The sequence below is a fragment of the Cebidichthys violaceus genome, unplaced genomic scaffold (genome assembly GCF_023349555.1).
Source record: "Cebidichthys violaceus isolate CVI_PGR_0920_01 unplaced genomic scaffold, fCebVio1.0.p SCAF_49, whole genome shotgun sequence".
Classification (NCBI taxonomy): Eukaryota; Metazoa; Chordata; class Actinopteri; order Perciformes; family Stichaeidae; genus Cebidichthys; species Cebidichthys violaceus.
This window is the reverse complement of record NW_027176694.1, coordinates 795,263-819,347: the sequence shown is the minus strand read 5'-3', so window position 1 is coordinate 819,347 and position 24,085 is coordinate 795,263. Positions and strand designations below refer to the sequence as shown.

Below are 24,085 nucleotides of genomic sequence, written 5' to 3'. Positions count from 1 at the left end.
ATTTACATCTGATTATCATCTATGAATAAAAACTGTTACCTTGTTTTGCTTTGTTTAAGTTTAACTGGACTATTTACTGTGTCAGTGTGTATTTTAAAGATCACTGAGTCCCGTTCACTGTTGTGCATCATAACTATTGAGCTTGTTGCTGCTGTGCTTTGTTGTGTTTAGATCCACCAACATGAGTAAAGTCAGTAAAGTACTTTATTAGTTAAAGGTGAACCAGTGATCTGTGTGATGAAGTTACTGTTACTGTACCAGTGTTAATAAAGTTTTCTAATCTAATCTAATATGTGTTGTGATGATAGCTGGTTGTTCAAACCTAACTGAGTAGTTTACTGAAGAGTTTCATAATACAATAATATACATTATGATCACACATTATACATACACATATATAATACATGGATACATCATCATGGTAGAAGAGTTAAATAAGATAAAGAGTTAAATACACAAATAAAAACTAAAAACACATTAAAACTCACCTCATGATTCTACTAAGAGGTGGAATCTGTTATTTGGACTTTAGTTGAAAACCAAATAGAATTCTGAAGACAAATCTTTCAAACGTTTCACTGACAGCTGATTTCAATAATTCACATTCATTAAATTTTTTTGCTGTGTTTCTACACTCATGACCCTGATCTGCACGTATTGATCCAGTTTGTGTGGAACGACTGCAGGTATTTAATGGACAGATTAAAAGACTAATTAATCTATCCTGTTGAACCATAACTGATGAAACATTTTGGACAAAAGAAACACAAATTAAATGTACATGGAAGGTGTTTGTAATAAATAAACATAAAAAAACATTAAACAGTAAACAATAAACATTAAACACTAAACATTATTCATTATACATTATACATTATACATTATACATTAAACATTTTACATTAAACATAATAATTAAATATTATACATTATACATTGAACTATACATTATACATTACACATTAAACATTATACATTATACTTTGTATATTAAACTTTAAACATACATTATACATTAAACAAAAGGTAGATTAAAAATCAGCAGCATCATTCACAATACAAAGAACCAATGTGGTGCTTTTATTGTGTAGGTACCATCCCTTCTTCCGCCGAATGTAACGGTTCAAACCGTTACCTTGATGAAGTTTGTGAAACAAGGAAGAATAAAGGGAAAGTAACACCGACGTCGCGCTGTTTTCACGTGAGTTAATCGATATATTCACACACACATATATGTATATATATATATATGTGTGTATGTTTATATATTTTATCTATATGCATATATTTATGTATATTAACCAAGGAGAGAGAGAGAGAGAGAGAGAGAGAGAGAGAGAGAGAGAGAGAGAGAGAGAGAGACAGACAGACAGACAGACAGAGAGTTGGTTTCCTCTCTGACTTCTGGATTCACAAACAACAACAGATGTAATTAATATATAATTTATATTATATATATATATATGTATATGTCCGCTTATTATTAGTAAGTGGTCATTTTTAACTCAAGAACCGCAGCGTGCGGTGTGTGTGGCGTCTCTTGCTGCTGCCCCCCCCCGGGGACACGCCCGGTCCGGAATCCCCCTTCACTCCGTCACCGTCGTCCCTCCTGTCTCTCTCTCACACACACACACACACACACACACACACACACACACGCGCGTGATCGTCTCGTTACAGGATCAAACGTGACAATATCAAAATACATATTGTCGTGTTTTACAAACATATAAGCACGTGAGAACAAACTGCTCTTAAGTGAACTCTTTATCAGCATAACTTCCACATGCATGTTACTGCCACGGTACAGACTCCCTCCAGGTTCTATGATTCACCTACATTCCCCTGGGTCCTAAGTCCCTTCCGTACAGTTTCTTATCACCCTCTATATACCAACGTACATTTATAGCAAATACCACACATATTACACGCTAATCAGTGTTGCATATGTGTCTGACCCAAATACCAAAAAAAGCAAAAATAAATTATTCATTTAAATAATTTAGAGTTTTTAACGTGTTTTTGTTTGGAATATGTATAATAAGCAAATCATTTAGTTATCGCTACTGAGAATTTAACAAACATAAAAACATGACGTAGATAGGTTTACAGTATTCAAGGTGTATATTTCAAAGTGCATCTATTACACACATGAAAATAAAGTTGTGAACACCGGCTGAATATCTATTATCAGATATTAATGATCTGGATCTTTATTACTCCTCTATATCTTTATATAGATGATAGTTATTGATCAGATATTAATGATCTATATGTTTATTACGCCTCTATATCTTTATATCGATTATAGTTGTATCTTGGTCCCTGTGAATTAGCTACAGAGCCCGGAAGAGTTCTCCTGACGTTTCATTTCTTCAATCATGCTTGTTGGATATTCGTTTGTTTCATTACAGCTTTTATGATCAGTCAATAATGTGAGAACAGAGATCAGAGTGATCACTGTCACTCAAATATTAACATGGTGGATTCACCATCAGCTCAGAATCAAATCTTTACATCGTCCTTGATAACTCTGAGTCTGTGCACATTACTGCAGTAAAAGTCTGCATGAAGCTTTTGACACATGACACGCTGATCAGTTAATAATTATTCATCATGACGTGATTGATTGGACTGACTCCTATCATAGTTACCATATTGATCCATCAACCATTAAGTAAATTCAAGTCTGGTTAATGATGAATGAGTTATTGCCTCTTTTCTTCAACTTGGATTCTTTCTCTGCTGTTTTTTAAATGTTAGAGTCAGAATACACACATTGATATTTCTGCTCTTGACATGTTTACCTGTTGCCATGGTGAGTCGTGCTATCGAAGCTCCATTGATGATGAATATTTATTTCAGTGTCTCTTCTCTCTTGTCTCCAACAGGTTTATTGTTACCCAGCCATGGATCCAAGTCTCACCATCGTCCTTCTGGGAAACACAAGAGTTGGTAAAAGTGCTTCAGGAAACACCATCCTGGGACGACCAGCGTTTGAGTCAAGACAAGCCTTCAGCTCGGTGACAACACAAATCTCTGAGGCCACTGAAACTGTGTTTGGGAAACAAATCTCAGTGATCGACACTCCAGGAATATTAGAATCTGAGAGGGAGATTCAGACATGGTGTCAGGAGCTCCTGCAGTCCTCCAGACCTTGTTTGTTCCTGGTGGTGTTCAGTGTGGGACGGTTCACCAAAGAGCAAGGGAAGGTCCTGATAGCAGTTAACAGAGTCCTCGGGCCTCAGGAGTTTAAAAAGTGTTTCCTGCTCTTCACAGGTGGTGATTCTTTAAAGGACAGGTCTTTGGAAGACTTTATCTTTGAAGATCAAGAAACAAAATCACACGTTGCATCATTTTCAGGGAACTATCATCTGTTCAACAATGAAAATGGAAAACGGGAACAAGTCAGAGAGCTGCTGATGAAGTCAGACCACCTCAGACCTGATTCAACAGGTATCATCTTAAATTATTTTCACATATTTGTCTTTAGCCAGAGCCGACAAAGCTACAAAGTAATTCTCTTTGTAGTCTTCTTGAACCTGAGAGAGCTTGTTGAGTAACGTTTTGGCAATGAACTGCATTTGGGTCACCACAAACATCCACAACACGATTTTCTAGCAACATGCGGCCTCGATAGCTTCATCATACTTTTTTGGTGATTCATTGTTACATTTGTGTTTAATTTAAGTACACTTAATTGAAGACATTTTTTAGCTCCTCCAAGAACCAGCACCTAAACGTTGTGGAGGGGTTTGGGTGCCTCTTTGACAATGTGTTGTTGGGGGCAGTAGCTCCTGGTCTCCCAAGGCAAAGTGCTCCAAGGGGAGGGGCCAGATTAAGTGTGATTCATCAACCCTAGATGAAATGGCCATAAAAGAGCTGCAGCACCTTTCCTGGAACAGGGAAAACGAGGTCCCCTCCTGGAGCTAGACCTGGGGGGGAAGCCCTTGACACATAGAGCTGGTTTTGCACAAACCAAAAAATCTACTTGGTGCCGCTGCCCTCTGGGTCCACCACCTACAGGGATAGGCTTTGGGGTCAAGTGCATTGCCAGCCAGGCGGTAGGTGGGGACCAAGGTGTGCTGACCGCTGTCATCACAGAGTGGCTCTCGGGATGTGGAACATCACCTCTCTGGCTATATTTGGATATGGTTGGGCTCACTCTTTCCCATTATGCTTATAGACTCTATAGTGTAGCTGGAGTACTTCAACAATCCCTTGGGCAACGAGGGAGAAACCTGGAGGAATGACCTGCCTGATCTGAACCAGTGTGGTTCTTTGTTATTAGACTTCTGAGCTAGTCATGGATTGGACATAACAAACACCATGTTCCAGCATAGGGCAATTCAAAAGTGTACTTGGTACAAGAAAACCCTCGGCCAAAGTTCTATGATCGACTTTGTGGTCATCTCATGAGATCTGAGGCTGTATGTCTTTGACACTCGGGTGAAAAGAGGAGCAAAGCTGTCAACTGATCACCACCTGGTGGTGAGTTGGATCAGATTGTGGGGAGGCTGCTGGACAGACCTGGTAAACCCAAACGTGTAGTGAGGGTGAACTGGGAACGTGAGGCCCATGTCTGCGAGATATAAGGTCCCACCTCTCGAAGAAGAAGGCAGAGTTTTAAGATTTTGGAAAAGACTCACCCAGAGGTCACTGAGGTAATTATGAAGCTCCTCAGCAGCAATGTGCCAGAGTGGATGAGATTTGTCCTAAAATGCTGAAGGACATAGTCAGGCTGTCTTGGCTGACATTCCTCTTCAGTCGCATGGGGGTCGCAGACACTGCCTGTCAAGAGGTTCCCATTTTTAAAAATGTTCTAAGGTGCTGGAAAGGAGGCTCCGACCGATTGTTGAACAACAATTCTGGTTGTGGAACAGTGGACCAGTTCTTTACCCTTGAAATGGCGGTTGCAGGTTTGCCCATTGAGTTCACATGAATTTTGTAGACTTTGAGAAAGTTACAGGTTACAACAAGGAGCTATCCGGTCCTTGTGTTTTGTAGTGAGAGCTGTGTCCATATTCTTGTCAGGAAGTCAAATGTTTCCAGTGGGTGTTGGCCTCCACCAGGGTTGACACTTGTCACGACAGAAAAGGGGTTTGGGGGAACTCCGAAATGCATTTCTGTGTTTGTGGTTGTGGTTCTGTTGGCTCCTTCAGACCTTGACCTTCAGCAGTACTGGGGCGGTTTTCAGAGAGAGTGAAAAGGTCGGGATGAGAGTTAGAACCTCCAAGTCTGAGGTCATGGTTCTGCACCAGAAAACTGAATTGCTTCCTCTGGAGTGAGTCAAGGAGTTAAAGAATCTCAGGATCTTGTTCACCAGTGAGGGTAAAACAATGCATCAGATCAACAGGCAGATTGGTGCCATTCTAGTACTGGACCGATATAGTTCAGATCATGTTGATGTGGTTCAACATCTGATCAGGATCCTCCTGGGCGACCTCCCTTTAGAAGTTTCCCAGGTATTTAACCTCATTTAACTGTCTATCAATGGGACCGGCGCCAGAAAAGAGGCAGCAAATGTATAGAAAGACATTTGTTTGTAATTAAAAACTGCTGGTGTTTCAGCATCTGGACACTCACTGTGTTTTCTTTCTTCCAGCTAATGCTTTCAGAGAAAGGAGGGTCATGCTGCTCGGTCTACCTGGAGGAGGAAGGAGTTCATCAGGCAACACCATCCTAGGATCAGATCAGTTCAAATCAGGCTGTGGCTTTGATTCAGTCAGTACTGAGAGTGTTTCTCAGTCAGCCATCGTGGAGGGTTGTAAAGTCACAGTGGTCGACACTCCAGGATTCACTGATGAAGTTCTGAATCCTAAACAGCTGTATGAGGAGATCATGAAGATGATAGTAACAGCCAGTCCTGGACCACATGCCTTCATCATTGTGGTCAGAATAGGCACCATCACCAACGCTGACATCCAACTGTTTGAGCTGCTTCCAAAACTGTTCAACAGTGAGGCTTTGAGGTACTCCATGGTCCTTTTCACTTATGGAGATGAGCTGAAGGACCAGAGCATGGAGGATTTGATCCAGTCCAACCCTCATGTGTCAGATCTGGTCTCCTTGTGTGGTGGTAGATACTGTGTGTTTAACAACAGAGCAAAAAGAAACAGAGAGCAGGTTAGAACCTTCCTAAATAAAGTAGATGAGATGGTCACAGCTAACGGTGGACAACACTTCACTGATGACATGTTCAGGACAACTCAGTCAGGCGGTCGTGGTGGTCGCAGTTTTTTCAGAAGATGGGAAAGAATCTGGCGTTTTGTAAAGATTCATAAAATCAAAAGTTTATCACTGTTTCTGATTGTAGTTGCACTAATAGGCATCAATCAAACAATAAACATTAACACTTGAACTGTTTAAAACAGTTAGTGGGCAAAACTAAATCATTGTGTTCTCAAGTAAAAAGTGAATGTAATGGATAATAAATAATGCAATAGTAACAGAGGACACAATAGATTCCCAAATCAAAAGATTTTATTTCCATTCCTGCAGTTATTCCAACATGTATTCTATATGTAGCTGCATTCACATTACATCTGGCTCCAACTGAAACTAAATTAAAACTAGCAAACACAAAACTAAAATTAAATTGAAAAGTCAAAACTTAAACTATATAACAGAAATTAAAAGTCAGAACAGTTACTACCTCAGTGACAGCTGAGGTCGACACTTAGAACAAGTGATATCATATTTAAACAACATCACGTCTCCTCTCACTCTACGTTACGTCTTTTCTCAACTCATTTCTCTCAGACAACACGCTGTACAAACCAATTCTTTTGTAGTTCAACCAGTAACCACCAGAAACCACTAGTAACCACCAGTAAACAGTAACCGCTAGTAACTGTTTTGGAAAAACTTCTAATTATAAATCGGGAGAAGAGTTTTGTTCACAGATTCAAAGAAAATAATGAAGTCCTCAAATGATTCAAAGTTGTCCCCTTCTATTTTATTTTGCTTGCCAGGGAAAGATGCACCACAGCCACCTCAGTCAGTGTCTGTGGTGAAAAGTTCAACATCGTACAAGATACCAAACCATTTTATGCACACATGAGTTCACGCCCTGGGATAAATCATAGACAAGGAGTAGATGTTCTCGTACCCTGGCTATCGTTCTTATCTAACCACACGCCAAGTGTGTTTACTGGGAATCAGTGATGGTTTTATGGTCTGTCTCAAACTTGTCAGACACTGTGTCTTCACTTCCTCTGTCCGAAGTGGGAATGTGTGACCAGCCGTGAGAAACAAGACACTGTGTTCAATAAAACTGATTAACTACTTCTATAGGACTGCTGTGTTATGTCAGTATTTGTGTTCCTCACCTTACCTTTCAGTTTTACATCTTTTAAAACATTTCATGATATAAGAATATATTTTTTCCCATTACATAACCACCAGTAACAAGTAACCACTAGTAACCAGAAACCACTAGTAACCAGTAACCACCAACCAGTAACCACCAGAAACCACTAGTAATCACCAACCAGTAACCACCAATAACCAGTAACCACCAACCAGTAACCACCAGTAACAGCTCTGCTCTTATAATTAAACTTCACTCTACATTACGTCTTTTCTCTCCACGTTCACAACTCATCTCTTTCAGACAACACGCCGTACAAACCAGTTCTTCTGTAGTTCAACCAGTAACCACCAGAAACCACTAGTAACCACTAGTAACCACCAGTAAACAGTAACCACAGTAACCACCAGTAACCAGTAACCACTAGTAACCAGTAACCACCAGAAACCACTAGAAACCAGTAACCACCAACCAGTAACCACCAGTAACCACCAACCAGTAACCACCAGTAACCAGTAACAGTTCTGCTCTTACAATTAAACTTTTTTTTCTTTTCTCTCCACGTTCACAACTCATCTCTTTCAGACAACACGCCGTACAAACCAGTTCTTTTGTAGTTCAACTAGTAACCACCAGAAACCACCAGAAACCACTAGTAACCACCAGTAAACAGTAACCACTAGTAACCACAGTAACCACCAGTAACCACCAGAAACCACTAGTAACCACCAACCAGTAACCACCAGTAACCAGTAACCACTAGTAACCAGTAACCACCAGAAACCACTAGAAACCAGTAACCACCAACCAGTAACCACCAGTAACCACCAACCAGTAACCACCAGTAACCAGTAACAGTTCTGCTCTTACAATTAAACTTTTTTTTCTTTTCTCTCCACGTTCACAACTCATCTCTTTCAGACAACACGCCGTACAAACCAGTTCTTTTGTAGTTCAACTAGTAACCACCAGAAACCACCAGAAACCACTAGTAACCACCAGTAAACAGTAACCACTAGTAACCACAGTAACCACCAGTAACCACCAGAAACCACTAGTAACCACCAACCAGTAACCACCAGAAACCACTAGTAACCACCAACCAGTAACCACTAGTAACCACCAATAACCATTAACCACCAGTAACTAGTAACCAGTAACCACCAGTAACCAGTAACAGCTCTGCTCTTACAATTAAACTTCACTCTACATTACGTCTTTTCTCTCCACGTTCACAACTCATCTCTTTCAGACAACACGCCGTACAAACCAGTTATTTTGTAGTTCAACCAGTAACCACCAGAAACCACTAGTAACCACCAGTAAACAGTAACCACTAGTAACCACCAGTAACCAGTAACCACTAGTAACCAGTAACCACCAATAACCAGTAACCACCAGAAACCACCAGTAACCATCAACCAGTAACCATTAGTAACCACTAATAACCAGTAACCACCAGTAACTAGGAACCAGTAACCATCAACCAGTAACCACCAGTAACCAGTAACAGCTCTGCTCTTTCAATTAAACTTCTTCATCAAAAATAAACCAAACTCCTCCGTCAGTGGCATGTGAACAACTCCAATAGAGACTAATCAGCCAATCAGCACCTGTTGACTCCGCCCCCTACCTGTCCAGGATTGTTCTCTTCTCATCTGTTAACATGTAATCAGTTGTATTGATCATCAGAGGACCCTGTGTGTGTTAATAACTTCATCTTTATGAGTTTGTTTTTGACCTCTGCTGTTCTGCTTCATCATTTAAAACTGTTCACATCAATTTGTATGATGAATTATGAAGTTATTGATTTGAGCTTCTATTGAAATGAATGATCCGTATGAATCAATGAATTAATAAATGTTCATTTTTTAGATGTTTATCTTAATTAGTTTGTTTGATCTAAAATCACTTTGGCTCATTTGATAAAATGTTATTTTCCTCATGATGTCACTTTTTATGAGTGATGATGTCATCACAACATAAACAATGTCAGATGTTGATTATTGATAATTTATTGGATGAAATCTGATGACGTTTCTGATTAAATATAATAATTACATTTATAATAACATAAAAGTGAAAGTGTTTAACTTTGTATTCTGTTCAACATGATTCTGATAATAATAAAACAAACAAACAGCAGCTTGATGTCAGTCTTTATGAAGTAAACACACATCACAGAGATCAGATGTTCAACGGCACTGAGGAAGTCCGGTTCACTGGGAATCAAACCAGCAACCTGGTTTAGGAGCCTGAGAACTACTTCCTGTTTAGCTTTTAAAATAACATTCAAGTAAATAAACGAAGGATACTTTAACGGGATAAAACTGTAAATAATAAAAGAAAACATATAATGAATATAGATAATGAAAGATAAAATATTAAAAGATAAAATAATAAAGTAAAAGATAATATATGATCAAATATAGAAAAGTAAAAAATGGTGAAAGACTCATAATGTGATGTAGTATGAATTCATATTTAACAACATAATTTATATGAAGACGTTCCACACTTTATATTTAACATGATCAATAATCTGTGAACCAAATGAACTGTGACTGACCCGTTAGTCAGTCTATAGTCAAGTGACCCGTTAGTCAGTCTATAGTCAAGTGACCCGTTAGTCAGTCTATAGTCACGTGACCCGTTAGTCAGTCTATAGTCAAGTGACCCGTTAGTCAGTCTATAGTCACGTGACCCGTTAATCAGTCTATAGTCAAGTGACCCGTTAGTCAGTCTATAGTCAAGTGACCCGTTAATCAGTCTATAGTCACGTGACCCGTTAATCAGTCTATAGTCACGTGACCCGTTAATCAGTCTATAGTCAAGTGACCCGTTAATCAGTCTATAGTCAAGTGACCCGTTAATCAGTCTATAGTCAAGTGACCCGTTAGTCAGTCTATAGTCATGTTACCCGTTAGTCAGTCTATATTCACGTGACCCGTTAATCAGTCTATAGTCAAGTGACCCGTTAATCAGTCTATAGTCAAGTGACCCGTTAATCAGTCTATAGTCATGTTACCCGTTAGTCAGTCTATAGTCAAGTGACCAGTTAATCAGTCTATAGTCAAGTGACCCGTTAATCAGTCTATAGTCAAGTGACCCGTTACTCAGTCTACAGTCAAGTGACCCGTTAATCAGTCTATAGTCACGTGACCCGTTAGTCAGTCTATAGTCATGTAACCCGTTAGTCAGTCTATAGTCATGTTACCCGTTAGTCAGTCTATAGTGACGTGATCCATTAGTCAGTCTATAGTCATGTTGCCCATTAGTCAGTCTATAGTCAAGTGACCTGTTAATCAGTCTATAGTCATGTTACCCGTTAGTCCAGGGGTCAGCAACCTTTACTATCCAAAGAGCCATTTTGCCCTATTTTTCACCAAAAAAATTTCGTCTGGAGCCGCAAAAATCTATTTGATATCACAGCTTATAAAGTTATATATTATATATATACAAAAACTATAGTTTGTTGTATTTATGAAATTATAGAACAAGCATAAAGACAATTCTTGACATTTTATTGCTATTTCACCTGTTATAATAATATCAAACTCTTATGAAGAGGAGAAAAAACGTGCTTACATTATATATTAAACATTATACATTTAACATTAAACAAAAGGTAGATTAAAAGTCTTCCCAGTGAAATTTAAATTACATTTTTCAAGATGTTGATTCCTGTAAATGTTCATATTTAGAACATATTTGATAAATGATGATATTTAGATGTTTTTCATTTGTTTTATTTAAATTGTTATTGTTTTTCTTTACAGTCATCATGAATTATGATATGTTATTTGAGCAGTAACATCTTTAGACTCCTGATGAAATATGGAGCTTCTGTTTCTCTTTGTTGTGGATGAGCTTTACTTAGAAAAGTATGATAAAAAATTTCAAACAGGAAATCCTCCCCTTCTTCAGCCTCCTGTTGCTGAGGATGGTGATGATGATGAAGAGCGTGCTGATGCTGACGAGGGTGATGATGATGAGGAGGTCCGTCCTATCCCAGCGAAAAAAAGTCTTCCAGGCCAGGACTTCTGAAGACATCTGAGAACCAAGCAGGGTTGTCCACACCTTCAGCCTCTTCTCCCTCATCTTCGTCACCGGAGGAGAGAGGGGCGATGCACACAGCGTCTTCATCTTCAGCAGGGTCGTCCACTTCTGTACCTTCAGGGTCCTCACCTACAGGAAGAACAACAACGTCAACTTCCTCATCATCAGAGGAGACATACATTGGGAGAGTCTTACCGTCGTGGTCATAGTTGATGATCCTGTGCACCTCAGGGATCCCTTCAGCTGCAGGACGTTCAACGACGTGCGAAACACCTGAGGAAAAAGATGAAGAACAGAAAAACTGAAGTACTCCTCATTACTGTAATTATTAGTGACTCAATAAATAATAATCAAAGCAAATGTGTTTTTAGCTATGATGTTGAAAATACCTTAAAAATGACTTAAAATAACTATATAAAACCTTTAGCCTCTTCTCCCTCATCTTCATCACCGGAGGAGAGAGGGGCGATGCACACAGCGTCTTCATCTTCAGCAGGGTCGTCCACTTCTGCACCTTCAGGGTCCTCACCTACAGGAAGAACAACAACGTCAACTTCCTCATCATCAGAGGAGACATACATTGGGAGAGTCTTACCGTCGTGGTCATAGTCGATGATCCTGTGCACCTCTTCTGCACCTTCAGGGTCCTCACCTACAGGAAGAACAACAACGTCAACTTCCTCATCATCAGAGGAGACATACATTGGGAGAGTCTTACCGTCGTGGTCATAGTCGATGATCCTGTGCACCTCAGGGATCCCTTCAGCTGCAGGACGTTCAACGACGTGCGAAACACCTGAGGAAAAAGATGAAGAACAGAAAAACTGAAGTACTCCTCATTACTGTAATTATTAGTGACTCAATAAATAATAATCAAAGAAAATGTGTTTTTAGCTATGATGTTGAAAATACCTTAAAAATGACTTAAAATAACTATATAAAACCTTTAGCCTCTTCTCCCTCATCTTCATCACCGGAGGAGAGAGGGGCGATGCACACAGCGTCTTCATCTTCAGCAGGGTCGTCCACTTCTGCACCTTCAGGGTCCTCACCTACAGGAAGAACAACAACGTCAACTTCCTCATCATCAGAGGAGACATACATTGGGAGAGTCTTACCGTCGTGGTCATAGTCGATGATCCTGTGCACCTCAGGGATCCCTCCAGCTGCAGGACGTTCAACGACGTGTGAAACACCTGAGGAAAAAGATGAAGAACAGAAAAACTGAAGTACTCCTCATTACTGTAATTATTAGTGACTCAATAAATAATAATCAAAGAAAATGTGTTTTTAGCTATGATGTTGAAAATACCTTAAAAATTACTTAAAATAACTATATAAAACTTTTAGCCTCTTCTCCCTCATCTTCGTCACCGGAGGAGAGAGGGGCGATGCACACAGCGTCTTCATCTTCAGCAGGGTCGTCCACTTCTGCACCTTCAGGGTCCTCACCTACAGGAAGAACAACAACGTCAACTTCCTCATCATCAGAGGAGACATACATTGGGAGAGTCTTACCGTCGTGGTCATAGTTGATGATCCTGTGCACCTCAGGGATCCCTTCAGCTGCAGGACGTTCAACGACGTGCGAAACACCTGAGGAAAAAGATGAAGAACAGAAAAACTGAAGTACTCCTCATTACTGTAATTATTAGTGACTCAATAAATAATAATCAAAGAAAATGTGTTTTTAGGTATGATGCTGAAAATACCTTAAAAATGACTTAAAATAACTATATATCCGTTTAAAAAAAATGGATAATTATTCACAGGGACCAAACAGAGGCATCACAAGAAATAGTACCGGAACCGAGTTCAACAATTTGAATGATATCACAAGATTTGATATTTGAATAATATCACAAGATTTGATATTTGAATAATATCACAAGATTTGATATTTGAATAATCACAAGAAGGTTTTTTACATATCAATACCACTAGATTTCACCATGACTAATATAACATGAATCATACACGTAGTATTATTAAATAAAGGTATTGCTGGGTGATAATTAAACGTGATAACCACATGAAATTAATCATAATTTAGTTTGTCTTACCAGGCTGTTGCTGTTCTTCTTTGACTGGTGCCATTTCTCCAGTAGTTTTCGTTCCTTCCTTCTTCTTCTTTTTTGGTGTTTGACTCTCTAACAAGATCTCGTGTTTTTTCCGGATGCTTTCAGGCGTCAGAGCTCCATACAGTTCAGCTTTCCAGCGATCAGGTTTTTTGCAGGTCAACTCTTGTGAAGTCCAAATGCAAAGTGAGAAAGTGCACAGATCTGCTGAACTTAAGTGAGCTGTCAACCTCGTCAGTGATGTCAGGGACGTTCGAGGAGCGTTCTGCTTGAACGTCCCTGACATCACTGACGAGCTTGACAGCTCACTGATGCATGTGTCTGTAGCCTGTATATATATTTTCATAAGTAGCCTAATAAATGATACAAGTTGTCCGTCTTTTGTTTCTATGGGTGTTTTTTCATGTAGCTAATCATTGTCCATACAGAGAAGAAGCTATTGTATCTTCTGCTGACAATATGTCAACTTATGTTCACAATATATTGATCTGTCTCGCGCAGGAAGAGTGTAAAATCAAAATTAGAAATCATCTTTCAGGACGTGCAGCACCTGATGCGTCCATACTGAGCATGAAGGCATCATGTTGAGAAGAGCCATCTCAAAATGAACCACGTGTTAACGCTGTGTGACTGCGCAATAACGGTCCGTGTACGTTTTCATAGTTTGTTTTATCGCTTAATTGAAAACAACGAAAATACATAAATACCATGGACAAGCACAGCCGGTTTTCTGTTTTTGTTGTCTGAATCCGAAAACGAAAATAAGAGACAACAAAACTCAAATAACGAGCCGATTTTGGTTTTAGCAAATCCCTCTTTTGTTTTTTCTTTTGAAGAGAGACGTCAAGTAAGATAGTACGGAAGTATGAATATGTCAAAATAAAAGTCAAGGCAATAGAATGACCGTATGCGAGAACAGTGTTAGTCTGTGATGCAAGTACATACCTAACATTAGAAGATAAATACATATGTATAAATAAATAAACGTGGCTGATGGGAGTGTGTTAGCAACAGTATTTGACTACATGCAGTTTAATATGCATTTATCCACGTGCACAGCAAGAATTAGGTTTTCGATTAATCGGTGGATTGTTTGATGCGATACAGTTCATAATATAGTTTAATCAAAGTCATTCTTGTGCACAGAGTTGTTGCTGTTAGCACTGATGGGTATTGTTCCACCGTATTGTGCTGTTGCTTTAGTGAACGCAGAGCACAGACTGTAAGGAGACGCAAAGTAAAAGTGTTTCCACCAGTAGATGGCAGTATAGGTGTATTCAAACCATAGATTTAGTCATATTCACCTGTGCCTTTGTTAATTATCTGGGTTATTGATACAGATGTATTTAATGCAGTTTATTTCATCTGATATTTGATGTTTATGGTTAATTTGTTATATACATCACGTATTTACTTGTTATTTTTATGTCAGGGAAGAGTGAGCATGTGTAGTTCATGAAGCAATAAATAACAATTGAACAATAAAGAGACATTTGGTTCATTATTATTAAACACTAAGCATAACTTTCCTACCTCACTGATTTACTGTAACATCCACTGCCTATAGTCTTTGTGACGTGTGACAGTTTATTAAAAAACATGAAATCTACTCAAACTGAGGATGGATAAAACGTCCACGGACGGCGCTGATGCTCACTTGTCATAGTATGAACGTAAACACCCGAGAATGAAGCTGCTGCTTGACAATGACGTAATTCGGCCACTGCCATTAGAGTGCGCTCTAACTGTATCCAACACCGCCCTCCTTTTTGACCAATCACGATCTGCGCGTGGAGGCCGGCTGGCATAGAGAAAAAGCAACAGGAGGTCTCACTCTGTCACTATTCCTGGGTATCACAGAGTACCGAAGTTCCTTCTCTTCCGAAACTTCTCTTTCCACTTTTCGATGGTCTTTCGGCAAGATAAATGGATTTCTATCCCCAACCATCGCAACATGTGTGCTTTAATACAATACAATTTTATTTCAAAGATATTGAATTCAATTTAATTTGCATAGTCTAATAAAAAAAAACACAAATTAGCATTAGAGGGCCTTCTATCTATGTGATGGATGTGTGATAGATGTCATGTGTGCAGAATGAACAATACAAATAAAATGATATCGTCAATCTATATGTCAGAAAGGATACATATAACAAGATTAAAAGCAGTAGTAGCACAAATATTAATTTTAATACAATGATAATGACAATAAACGTAGCAATATATGTTACAAAATATATTGTTCATGGGACAAAATTGTTGAATAATGACAAAATATTATTATACTTTTTTGTTTTTATCCGGTACAGAAATATAATTTGTGAATTTAATTTTGAGTACTGATAGAAACCCCGTGTATCGTGCGTCAGGTGTAAAAACGACTGTGGGCGGATAGATAGCTTCTGTTGAGAGTGATCTCCTCGCTTTAATAGACGATCTTCGCACTTTGCCCTTCCTGGTTAGTTATAACAACAGCGATGGCGGCCGCTGCACGGTTCTTCATCCGAGGTGCACACTCGAAACTTTCCATCTCTGGCGTTGGCACCGGCCCTCAGAGCTCTTTTGCAGCCACCCTGCTGAAACTGTCGCCGGGCTCCAGCTCCCGTACAAAAACACAACGGAGACATGTCGCGCACTTTACCTTCCAGCCTGACCCCGAAGCCACACAGTACGGTGAGTGGCTGGTTAGCCGGCTAACGTTAGCTACTATAACAGGAAATACTTCGTGTAGCGCTGGAGGCTCTTCACAGTTCAATTGTTAAAAAGTAAAGCGACTCGCCAGCATTGACAACTAGATATGAAAGGGTTGTACTTGCGGTATTTACTCAGCTGTCAAACCGGGAAAGAGACACAGCTAACGCTTTGTGGAGACAGCTCCTCTCCCTATTTCAAGATGTCAAGTTCTAGGTGAATGCGCATTGTTAGGTTTTAAGTGTCCTCGTATGAGTTGCACGTTAGACCACTATTGTCTCCAAACTATCTGTGATGTCACAAAAAAAAAAATCACCAAACAGGTGTTCTATTTCAATTCAAGGTGAGCTCAGAGAAACCTCCCCCCCCCCCAGATGAATGAATGTGAAAACATCCCTCTGCTGTCAAACTCTTCACGCGCATCATTCTGCTCAGTGCAGCTCACACAAGCTCAAAGTAACGACAAGCTAAACACCGCGCGTTTTGACTGCAGAGGGAAGTATTTGTAACCAGGGTGCATGCTGCTCTTTGTAGCAATGATGGTGAGCTGTGGCTAACGTCACATTCTGTCTTCAACCGAGAGAGAGAGAGAGAGAGAGAGAGAGAGAGAGAGAGAGAGAGAGAGAGAGAGAGAGTGAGAGTGTGTGTGTGTGTGTGTGTGTGTGTGTGTGTGTGTGTGTGTGTGTGTGTGTGCGCGCGCGCGCCCGCTCATAGTGTGAGACGGTCCCATGAGCTCATTGTTTTCTCTACAGTTCAGTCGACCAGGATGTTGGCACTCAATACATTGTTACTGGATCCAGTCAAACAACCTATTGGAATGTCACCTGTTCCTTTTGAATAACAAAGAATTGTTTCTTTGATTGAAGGCAGTTTGCCAACAATGTTCTTTTTTTTATTTTTTTTTCCCAAATGCAAAATAATGAATTGTTGCTTGTGTTAAGTCCTTTTCTTTTTCTTTTTTTTTTTTTTTCTTTTTTTTTTAAAGAAATGTGTTTTCTCTTTCTTAAAACCTTTTCTAGGCCCCACCGAGAAGATGAACTTGTTCCAGTCGGTCACAAGTGCTTTGGACAACACTCTCGCCAGTGATCCGACAGCAGGTAGATGTGTTCTAGTGTTTATTAGATGGACATCTGTGAAGGGTCAACCCCTTTTGACCTCAGAACGCTTTTTAAATCATTCTCCTATCCTTGTAAGACGAGACACGCGAGCCATGCAAAATGCTGCGCTACAATACGATGCTTTAAATTTGAAGGCTGGAGATATCTAACAAAATATTGCATCTTTAAAAGACTTGATTGTCTCGCTAAATGAATCTGAATCTGTGTCACAATGACAATTCTTAAAATGCATTCTCATAGTAATGAGGTGAGGATACCATGGCTACCTTTTCTTTTGGATGACTTAGCTGGTCAGCACTAGTTATTTTTCCCATTCCTTGAATTCAGCAGGTACTTTAATCCCACTGCTGACGGTGTTAAACTGTATTTTTTCCTTTTATGGATCTCTGAAAGCAGGACTAAAATCTGTTTTTTCTTTGGTGCCATGTTCATGAATGAAGACGTCTAGACGTACAGGACAGGACGCGTACAGTACATGGTATTATTGAGGGTTAATTGTGCTTATTTACAATTCTCGTGAGCGTGAAGTCATTTATGCATTCATAATGTTCACACAGTTATCTTAAATGAGGAGCGTTTATCCGACATGGCTCGCTCGTACGAGCCCGGCATACGAATAAAAGTAGGAGAAAGTTAAGATGAAAATGTTCTCGCATGATGCCCAATGTGTTATGAGTTCTTCATGAAGGGTGGATTTGTAGATCAGTCAGTTCTCTTAAGTAAAAAATAATCCTCATTTTCTTTTTATCCCTTCTCATGTGACTTGCATTTTAAACCGTTGACTTCTTCATTCTGTTCTTCAATGCTGGAGAAGAGAAGTTGACATGCTGTGTTGTGTGTTTCCCTGCAGTCATCTTCGGGGAAGACGTCGCCTTCGGCGGAGTGTTCCGATGCACAGTGGGTCTGAGAGACAAATATGGTGAGACGATCCGTTCTCCGCCTGCATTCGAAGAGTTTTGCCACTAGGTGGCAGCAGAGGACCGTGAACAACCTCGCCACTTCCCCTCTTGCAAGGTCACATTACTGTTCACTGTTCACCTAGAGGACCAGAAGGATCCGTTTGCACTTATTTGAGGAATGTCAATGCCCACGTCTGGGTTTGTTTTAGGAAGCTGCTTCTTATACTCTGGTGCTCAAATGTTGCTAAAATCAAGCCCACCGAACTAGTTTGCATAAATCAAGTGTTCCTTTTTTTTAATATGCCTCCAAAGGGCATATTAAAGGGTAAATCGGCTCTGAGTTGCATACAGGAAAGACTGCTCTGTTCTCCATGGATCCATTCTTTCCAGCAGGTAGCAGTCGTGGCACATATTGGCTTATTACAGATGGATCAGAATTGGCGCATGTGTCTGCTAACGAGTAGCAGGAAACGGCAGTGCAGACGTGCCCCGAGATGCGTTTGAGTTCATTTGGGCCTTTTTCACAGCAGACATTTTGACTTGTCACAGTAGGGGAAAGCGCAGGTGCTAATTATAGATTTAACAATGGCTCCGTTCCATTCAAGTGTCCCCGAGCAAGCGGTGACATTGAGCCGGCGTGCCCGATACCAGGAAGCGGAAGCTGAGGCAGCTAAATGGTATTCAGCCATCACACACCTGCGCTTCTCCCATGGTGACGTGTTAAAAAGGCGTTTCGGCAGTGAGCTGCTACTTCTGGAACCCACAGAGAGCACTGCATCGGCAGTTTGTTCCATTAGTAGTTTGTGTCTTCCTGGTTTTTAGTCGGTGAGGATTTTCCCTTCAAAGGAAACTGGCAGTTCCAGTTGGAGGCACCGACACCATTTTTTTTTTTCAGACCAATTACAAGTACTTACATTTGAGTATTTTTCAATATGAGTACTTAATAGAATGACTTTAAAAAACATGTTTTATCAGATGTTCCTCACTTTTCTGACTCTTACAAATTCAATTTACAACAAGATGCTGTTGCTGATATTTTAACATCCAACACTGAGTTGAAACAAATCATAGTTCTTTGCATTAGGGGTGTTAATAATTAACCGCTGCTATCGGAAAACAGTTACAAGAAATATTAGCGATGAACCCGCTTCACTTCAATCAGCTGGCTGACGAGCAAGACGCGGGAACTCGGCTTGGGTCTCCTCCCGATTCTCGAGGAGCAGTGGCATTTATTCACCCACAAACAAACTGTACACACGCCGCACCGCTACATTCACAGCTGTGACGTTACTTCACACGAGCGGACGCTCCCTAACGCTAAAGCTTGGGGTTGCAATAACGATTATGCCGGGCAGACTCCCAGCTGACAACCTCACAGCTCATTGATGAGACGCTGCAGCCGGTGAGAAATGATGGATACAACCTGTTTGTGCATCAGGCCGTGGTTACAGCAGCTCATCGGGCTCAAGTGACGAGAAGTTAGGGTCACATTGCTGTAGAGGTGTCGGGGTGCGGTTGTGTCGGATGTAGTTTTACAACCACGAGCACAGTATCGAACCCCGTTACCCAAAAACTGGTATGTGTTGGTAACCAATTTTCTCTTGATTTATTAAAAAGTCTGTTATGTTTCGACCCAAATGATTTTTGTATTCAGTAAATCTGGAAACAATCATTTTACAGCCCAATGCGTCTTCAGCTACATTCAGATCCTCTAAAACTAGATCCTATTTTGAGTGTGAGTGTGTGTGTGTGTGTGTGTGTGTGTGTGTGTGTGTGTGTGTGTGTGTGTGTGTGTGTGTGTGTGTGTGTGTGTGTGTGTTTTCTTCAGTCACATGGAGTGTCATAACCACCCCACAGTAGCTGGCTTCGCCTTTTGTTTTCATTGACGTCAGAAGTGTTGACCTTTTTGGAGAGGGATCATTATCTTCCATCTCGTCCTTGTTGTACAGTGACGAGCGCAAATCTGTTTTTATCCCTCTCACCGCTGAAAGGGATGGCGCACACCTTCGCCACTCACATCCATTATACATAACGGAGGTTAATGCAGGGCGGACACTATATGAATGGCTTTTTTTCTTTTTTCTTTTTTTTCTTTACGAGGCGGATGCTTTCGCCTTGGTGATCCAGCCTTCCCGATGCTGACCGCCGGCTGTTTCCCTGAAATCAACAGCACAGATTGACCCCCAAATGCTCACGACGAGCTCTGCCTGATGTGTGCAGCCCTTCTTTTTTTTTTCACTGAAAAGCAACGTTGCCCAAACATTTTGACTCAAGACTCGTGTGAACAGCTGTAAGCGTCACCCCAGCGATGCACGTGACGGTCACGTGTTGTTTACGTCCCTCGGTCGTGTTTTTCTTGTCATTAACTGATTTATTTCTCATTGCTTTGATGACACACACACACACAACCACACACAACCACACACACACACACACACACACATGTTAGTTGCTGTCACTTTCACATGGAGCTGCATACTTGAGGCGAAGCACGGCGTTTTGATCGCTTCATTGATCGTTCCTCCTCACAGGGTTTTGGGTGCTAATGGAACCGCGGGGCAGAGCAAGGCACGTTAAGGGCAGAGCTTCACCGCTGAGGAGACGGAATCTTCCCAGCGAAACAGAAAAAGACCGGATTAGCAAATGAGATGAGAGCAAAAAATAACAACTCTCGACCCAAATTTAGAGTCCCACTCTTGCGGCTCTTTTTCAGATTATAGGGTGGAGGATGGAATTTTTAATTTATTTCTTTTTGTATGTGTGTGTGTGTGTGTGTGTATATGTGCGCATCACAGGCTTGGTTAGCTACAGCCGAGGAGGAGTCATCATTTGTCGCTTCATTTATTTTCGTCATGTTAAGAGAGTGTTCTCTGCGTTGTCATTAAGTGTGCCTTGTTCCGTTTTAAGAAGACCGCCTGTTATTCCTTAGACACGCTCTAGAGTTGTGGTCGGTGTTCTCAATTACACGATGAAATCCAACGGGCCGTTTGGTGATCCCAGCCTGCAGTGATCGCTTCCTCCCTCACCCAGTAGCCACAGGTCCACTTCCACTGCTAGTACTTCATTTACTTACACGTTTTCTCCCCCCCCCCCCCACCACTGTCTCCCCCCCCCAGGTAAGGACAGAGTCTTCAACACTCCCCTTTGTGAGCAGGGGATTGTGGGATTTGGTATTGGCGCGGCTGTTGCTGGTGCCACAGCCATTGCCGAGATCCAGTTTGCCGACTACATCTATCCTGCTTTTGACCAGGTAAGTCTAACGATCAATCTTTTTTCGATTTTGTATTTTTTTTTTATCGGTCTCTTTGTCCGTCAAATGTCTGTGGAAAAACAAAAAAATGTGAAAAGTGCCATTTTCTTCATTTCTTAAAGCCCAAGGGGTCAAATGTCAGCAGTCTAAAAAATCTAAAGATCTTCACTTTACACGATGACACAGAAAATGTAATTTCTTTCACATTTTGGAAGCCCAAACCACAAAGCCCAAACAAAAAGTAACAACAACAAAAAGTGACTGAAACGATCTAATAATCAAAGTAGTTAAACTTCCTGTAAATCGATCAATCGTTGCAGCTCTACAGGTTCATGCTATCGCAGATTAATACAGTGCAACACGAGAACTATTGACGTCGTAGAGACAAGAAGTCCCCTAGATATAACTACACGCTGCAAAGTAACTCATGAAAGTAGAAATGTAATTCATAGGCACCTTGTGCTTGTTTTACTGGCGATGAGGTCCAGGAAGAAGCTCTCTCTTTGCAGTGGCACGTTGCACGCATTGTCGTTAAAGGGCCGGGTTAGAGCGGTGGAAAGTACGCTGACGTAACTCCTAAAGCCTGCCTTGTGCATCACAATCCTCCTCGCGGTCATGACTTGGACTACGAACTTGGAAAACCTGGACGCGCAGACATCATACAGTTATTGTTGGATCAGAACACTCTTGATATATGATATCGCTCAAGGAAGAAATTAAATATAATGGAGCCCCTAAAAAACCTCCGATTATATTATTTAATGAAAAAACAAGAAAACATCCTGTTTGCATCCCCCAAAGCATGATGACGACTGCATTGGCAAAAATCAAAATATATGAATCACTAATGGGAGTGGGAGAGATGAAAAACATGAGTGGAAAAAAAACACTGAACACATTTTATGTTGGTACAAAGGCTAAGAATAGCCCATCTACACGGTTATTAGATATAGTTCCCTCACACGCTAGATGATGGCACATCCGAGTGACCTAACTATTCCTATAAAACACCAGCGGGACGGCTAGCCAAGACACTGAGTGACTGCGCCATAGGCCAGTGTAAAAGCAGCTTTTTTTAAAAGGCTGAAAATGTCAACAGGAAAACACTGTGGCAGATGTCTCTGAAGAAGGTTTTATATTTACGTGTGAACATAGAGCTGAGCTGTTCTCTTCATACCTGCCTGGTCTGTAAAGGCGCTGGACTGAGAGCAAACAAACAGTGTTATCACTGAACCTGAACGGCATGGTCCGAGTCGGTAAAGAATATGGTTATGTAATACATCTTTGCTTTGCGTCCATGTGACTCGTACCAGACCAGTCCTATATATGTGATGACCCCCCCCCCCCCCCTATGCAGATGTAGGTTTATTTGCATAGGAGGGGGTGAGGCTTCCTTGCAAAGGTTGCAAAATTCAGTATCTACAGAAACACTTGGAAAAAAATAAATAAATTGTCAAAAGCAGAATGTGGCGTTAGCAGGCGGAGCAGGACGTTGGGCGGCGCTGCTGTTTTACCGTTCACCAGCACACATGCTGACACTCGTTTCATTCCGAGTATCCTTTGCCCCTCCACAAGATGAATGGGAGAGCCCCCGCTATGTCGAGGCAACATAACAGAACGTGTGATAATGGGGCCAGTTTCTAAGAGAATCCTGCTGCGATGATCCAGAGCCTCAGTAGATCAAATCTGGTGCCGGGTCTCTCTCTCTCTCTCTCTCTCTCTCTCTCTCTCTCTCTCTCTCTCTCTCTCTCTCTCTCTCTCTCTCTCTCTCTCTCTCTCTCTCTCTCTGCTTCTGTGTTCTCGCTTAAGAACCGGCGCTGTCCAAACTGACCTGAGAGAGGCATAAAAGCTGAATTAACAGCCCACCTGAGTTTCAGGGTGGAAAACTTGGGACACCTTTTTTAGGTGGATGCCCAGTATCAGAAACTGAAGAAGTAGGGTAAAAAACCAGACACTTACTTGAGGTTATTGTACTCGTTAAAAATAATACACGGTTTGTAAAAGCTTTAAGGGGAACCGCAGAGAGAATGGCTCGCCACATGAAGTACCCACAGGTGTAGGGTTTTTATTCATAAAACCAGAAGAAAGCTTCTCGGGGACTTTTTGCTAAATAGATCTGCAATTGATTAAACCAGCATACAGTTGAAAGAACCTCATAATGTTTACAACCCAGATGTCCCATAAGGATCAGTAACGTTTCTTCTTCTTCTTCTTCTTCTTATGTCAACCAATAATGTGTGGTTGTGTTAACCTGAATTGCATTGGTCTCCTTCCAGATCGTCAACGAAGCGGCCAAGTACCGCTACCGGTCTGGCAACTTGTTCGACTGCGGCAGCCTCACCATCCGCGCTCCGTGGGGGTGCGTCGGCCACGGGTCGCTTTACCACTCCCAGAGCCCCGAGGCCTTCTTCGCCCACTGCCCCGGCATCAAGGTCAGCCACGTGGTTCATTCCAGACTCTCTTTTCTATTTGATTTCCTGTTTTTATCGAATTTTTTTATTTATTTTTTTCCTATTTTTGCAAACGTCTTGCTCCCAAACATGTGGAAGAAGGTATTCTGGGAGAACATCAAGGTGTATCCGGCGCTCTGTTTACATTTGTGAAGCGCAGTCCCAATTTTAAGTCCTCAGTTATAGCCACAATAACACAACCACGATACTGAAAGCTACTCGACA

At 41.0% G+C, this 24,085-nt stretch overlaps 3 protein-coding genes across 15 annotated transcripts in view; 2 read left to right on the top strand and 1 right to left on the bottom strand.

The window, feature by feature from the left end:
- Positions 1-1,156: 1,156 nt before the first annotated feature.
- LOC137887232 (GTPase IMAP family member 8-like) lies at positions 1,157-9,188 on the top strand. The gene is made up of 4 exons (XM_068730068.1): positions 1,157-1,201; positions 2,892-3,279; positions 3,364-3,456; positions 5,606-9,188. Exons 2-4 carry the CDS (start codon positions 2,910-2,912, stop codon positions 6,358-6,360), a joined length of 1,218 nt encoding a protein of 405 aa, XP_068586169.1. The 5' UTR covers positions 1,157-1,201; positions 2,892-2,909; the 3' UTR covers positions 6,361-9,188.
- Positions 9,189-11,026: 1,838 nt separating this feature from the next.
- LOC137887213 (uncharacterized) lies at positions 11,027-14,594 on the bottom strand. Of its 13 annotated transcripts, XM_068730042.1 has the most exons (9): positions 13,435-14,594; positions 12,684-12,967; positions 12,490-12,567; positions 12,316-12,423; positions 12,090-12,167; positions 11,967-12,023; positions 11,793-11,900; positions 11,567-11,644; positions 11,027-11,500 (listed from the first exon to the last, which is right to left on the bottom strand). In XM_068730042.1, exons 3-9 carry the CDS (start codon positions 12,499-12,501, stop codon positions 11,189-11,191), a joined length of 753 nt encoding a protein of 250 aa, XP_068586143.1. In that variant the 5' UTR covers positions 12,502-12,567; positions 12,684-12,967; positions 13,435-14,594; the 3' UTR covers positions 11,027-11,188. The 13 variants fall into 13 exon arrangements, with proteins under 13 accessions (XP_068586143.1, XP_068586144.1, XP_068586142.1 ...); XM_068730043.1 differs by lacking the exon at positions 11,967-12,023; XM_068730041.1 differs by having other exon boundaries at positions 11,237-11,644; positions 11,793-12,167; positions 12,316-12,567; positions 12,684-12,823; positions 12,890-12,967.
- Positions 14,595-15,907: 1,313 nt separating this feature from the next.
- Positions 15,908-24,085, top strand: part of bckdhb (branched chain keto acid dehydrogenase E1 subunit beta) — a 46,877-nt gene continuing 38,699 nt past the window's right edge. Inside the window, exons 1-5 of the mRNA XM_068730067.1 lie at positions 15,908-16,125; positions 17,163-17,240; positions 18,112-18,180; positions 21,277-21,410; positions 23,687-23,842. Of these exons, the coding sequence (XP_068586168.1) occupies positions 15,930-16,125; positions 17,163-17,240; positions 18,112-18,180; positions 21,277-21,410; positions 23,687-23,842 (633 nt within the window). The 5' untranslated portion in view covers positions 15,908-15,929. The remainder of the gene's footprint in view (positions 16,126-17,162; positions 17,241-18,111; positions 18,181-21,276; positions 21,411-23,686; positions 23,843-24,085) is intronic.

What these genes read in the sequence shown, in the direction of transcription:
- LOC137887232 (XM_068730068.1), top strand. Translation starts at nt 2,910, where the DNA reads ATGGATCCAAGTCTCACCATCGTCCTTCTGGGAAACACAAGAGTTGGT. An exon ending in GTGTTTCCTGCTCTTCACAG is followed by an intron (nt 3,280 to 3,363) that starts GTGGTGATTCTT and finishes CATCATTTTCAG; the next exon opens with GGAACTATCATCTGTTCAAC. An exon ending in CCTCAGACCTGATTCAACAG is followed by an intron (nt 3,457 to 5,605) that starts GTATCATCTTAA and finishes TCTTTCTTCCAG; the next exon opens with CTAATGCTTTCAGAGAAAGG.
- LOC137887213 (XM_068730031.1), bottom strand. Translation starts at nt 13,795, where the DNA reads ATGAAAATATATATACAGGCTACAGACACATGCATCAGTGAGCTGTCA. An exon ending in AGAAGAACAGCAACAGCCTG is followed by an intron (nt 12,568 to 13,434) that starts GTAAGACAAACT and finishes CTTTTTCCTCAG; the next exon opens with GTGTTTCACACGTCGTTGAA. An exon ending in TGAGGGAGAAGAGGCTAAAG is followed by an intron (nt 12,168 to 12,315) that starts GTTTTATATAGT and finishes CTTTTTCCTCAG; the next exon opens with GTGTTTCGCACGTCGTTGAA.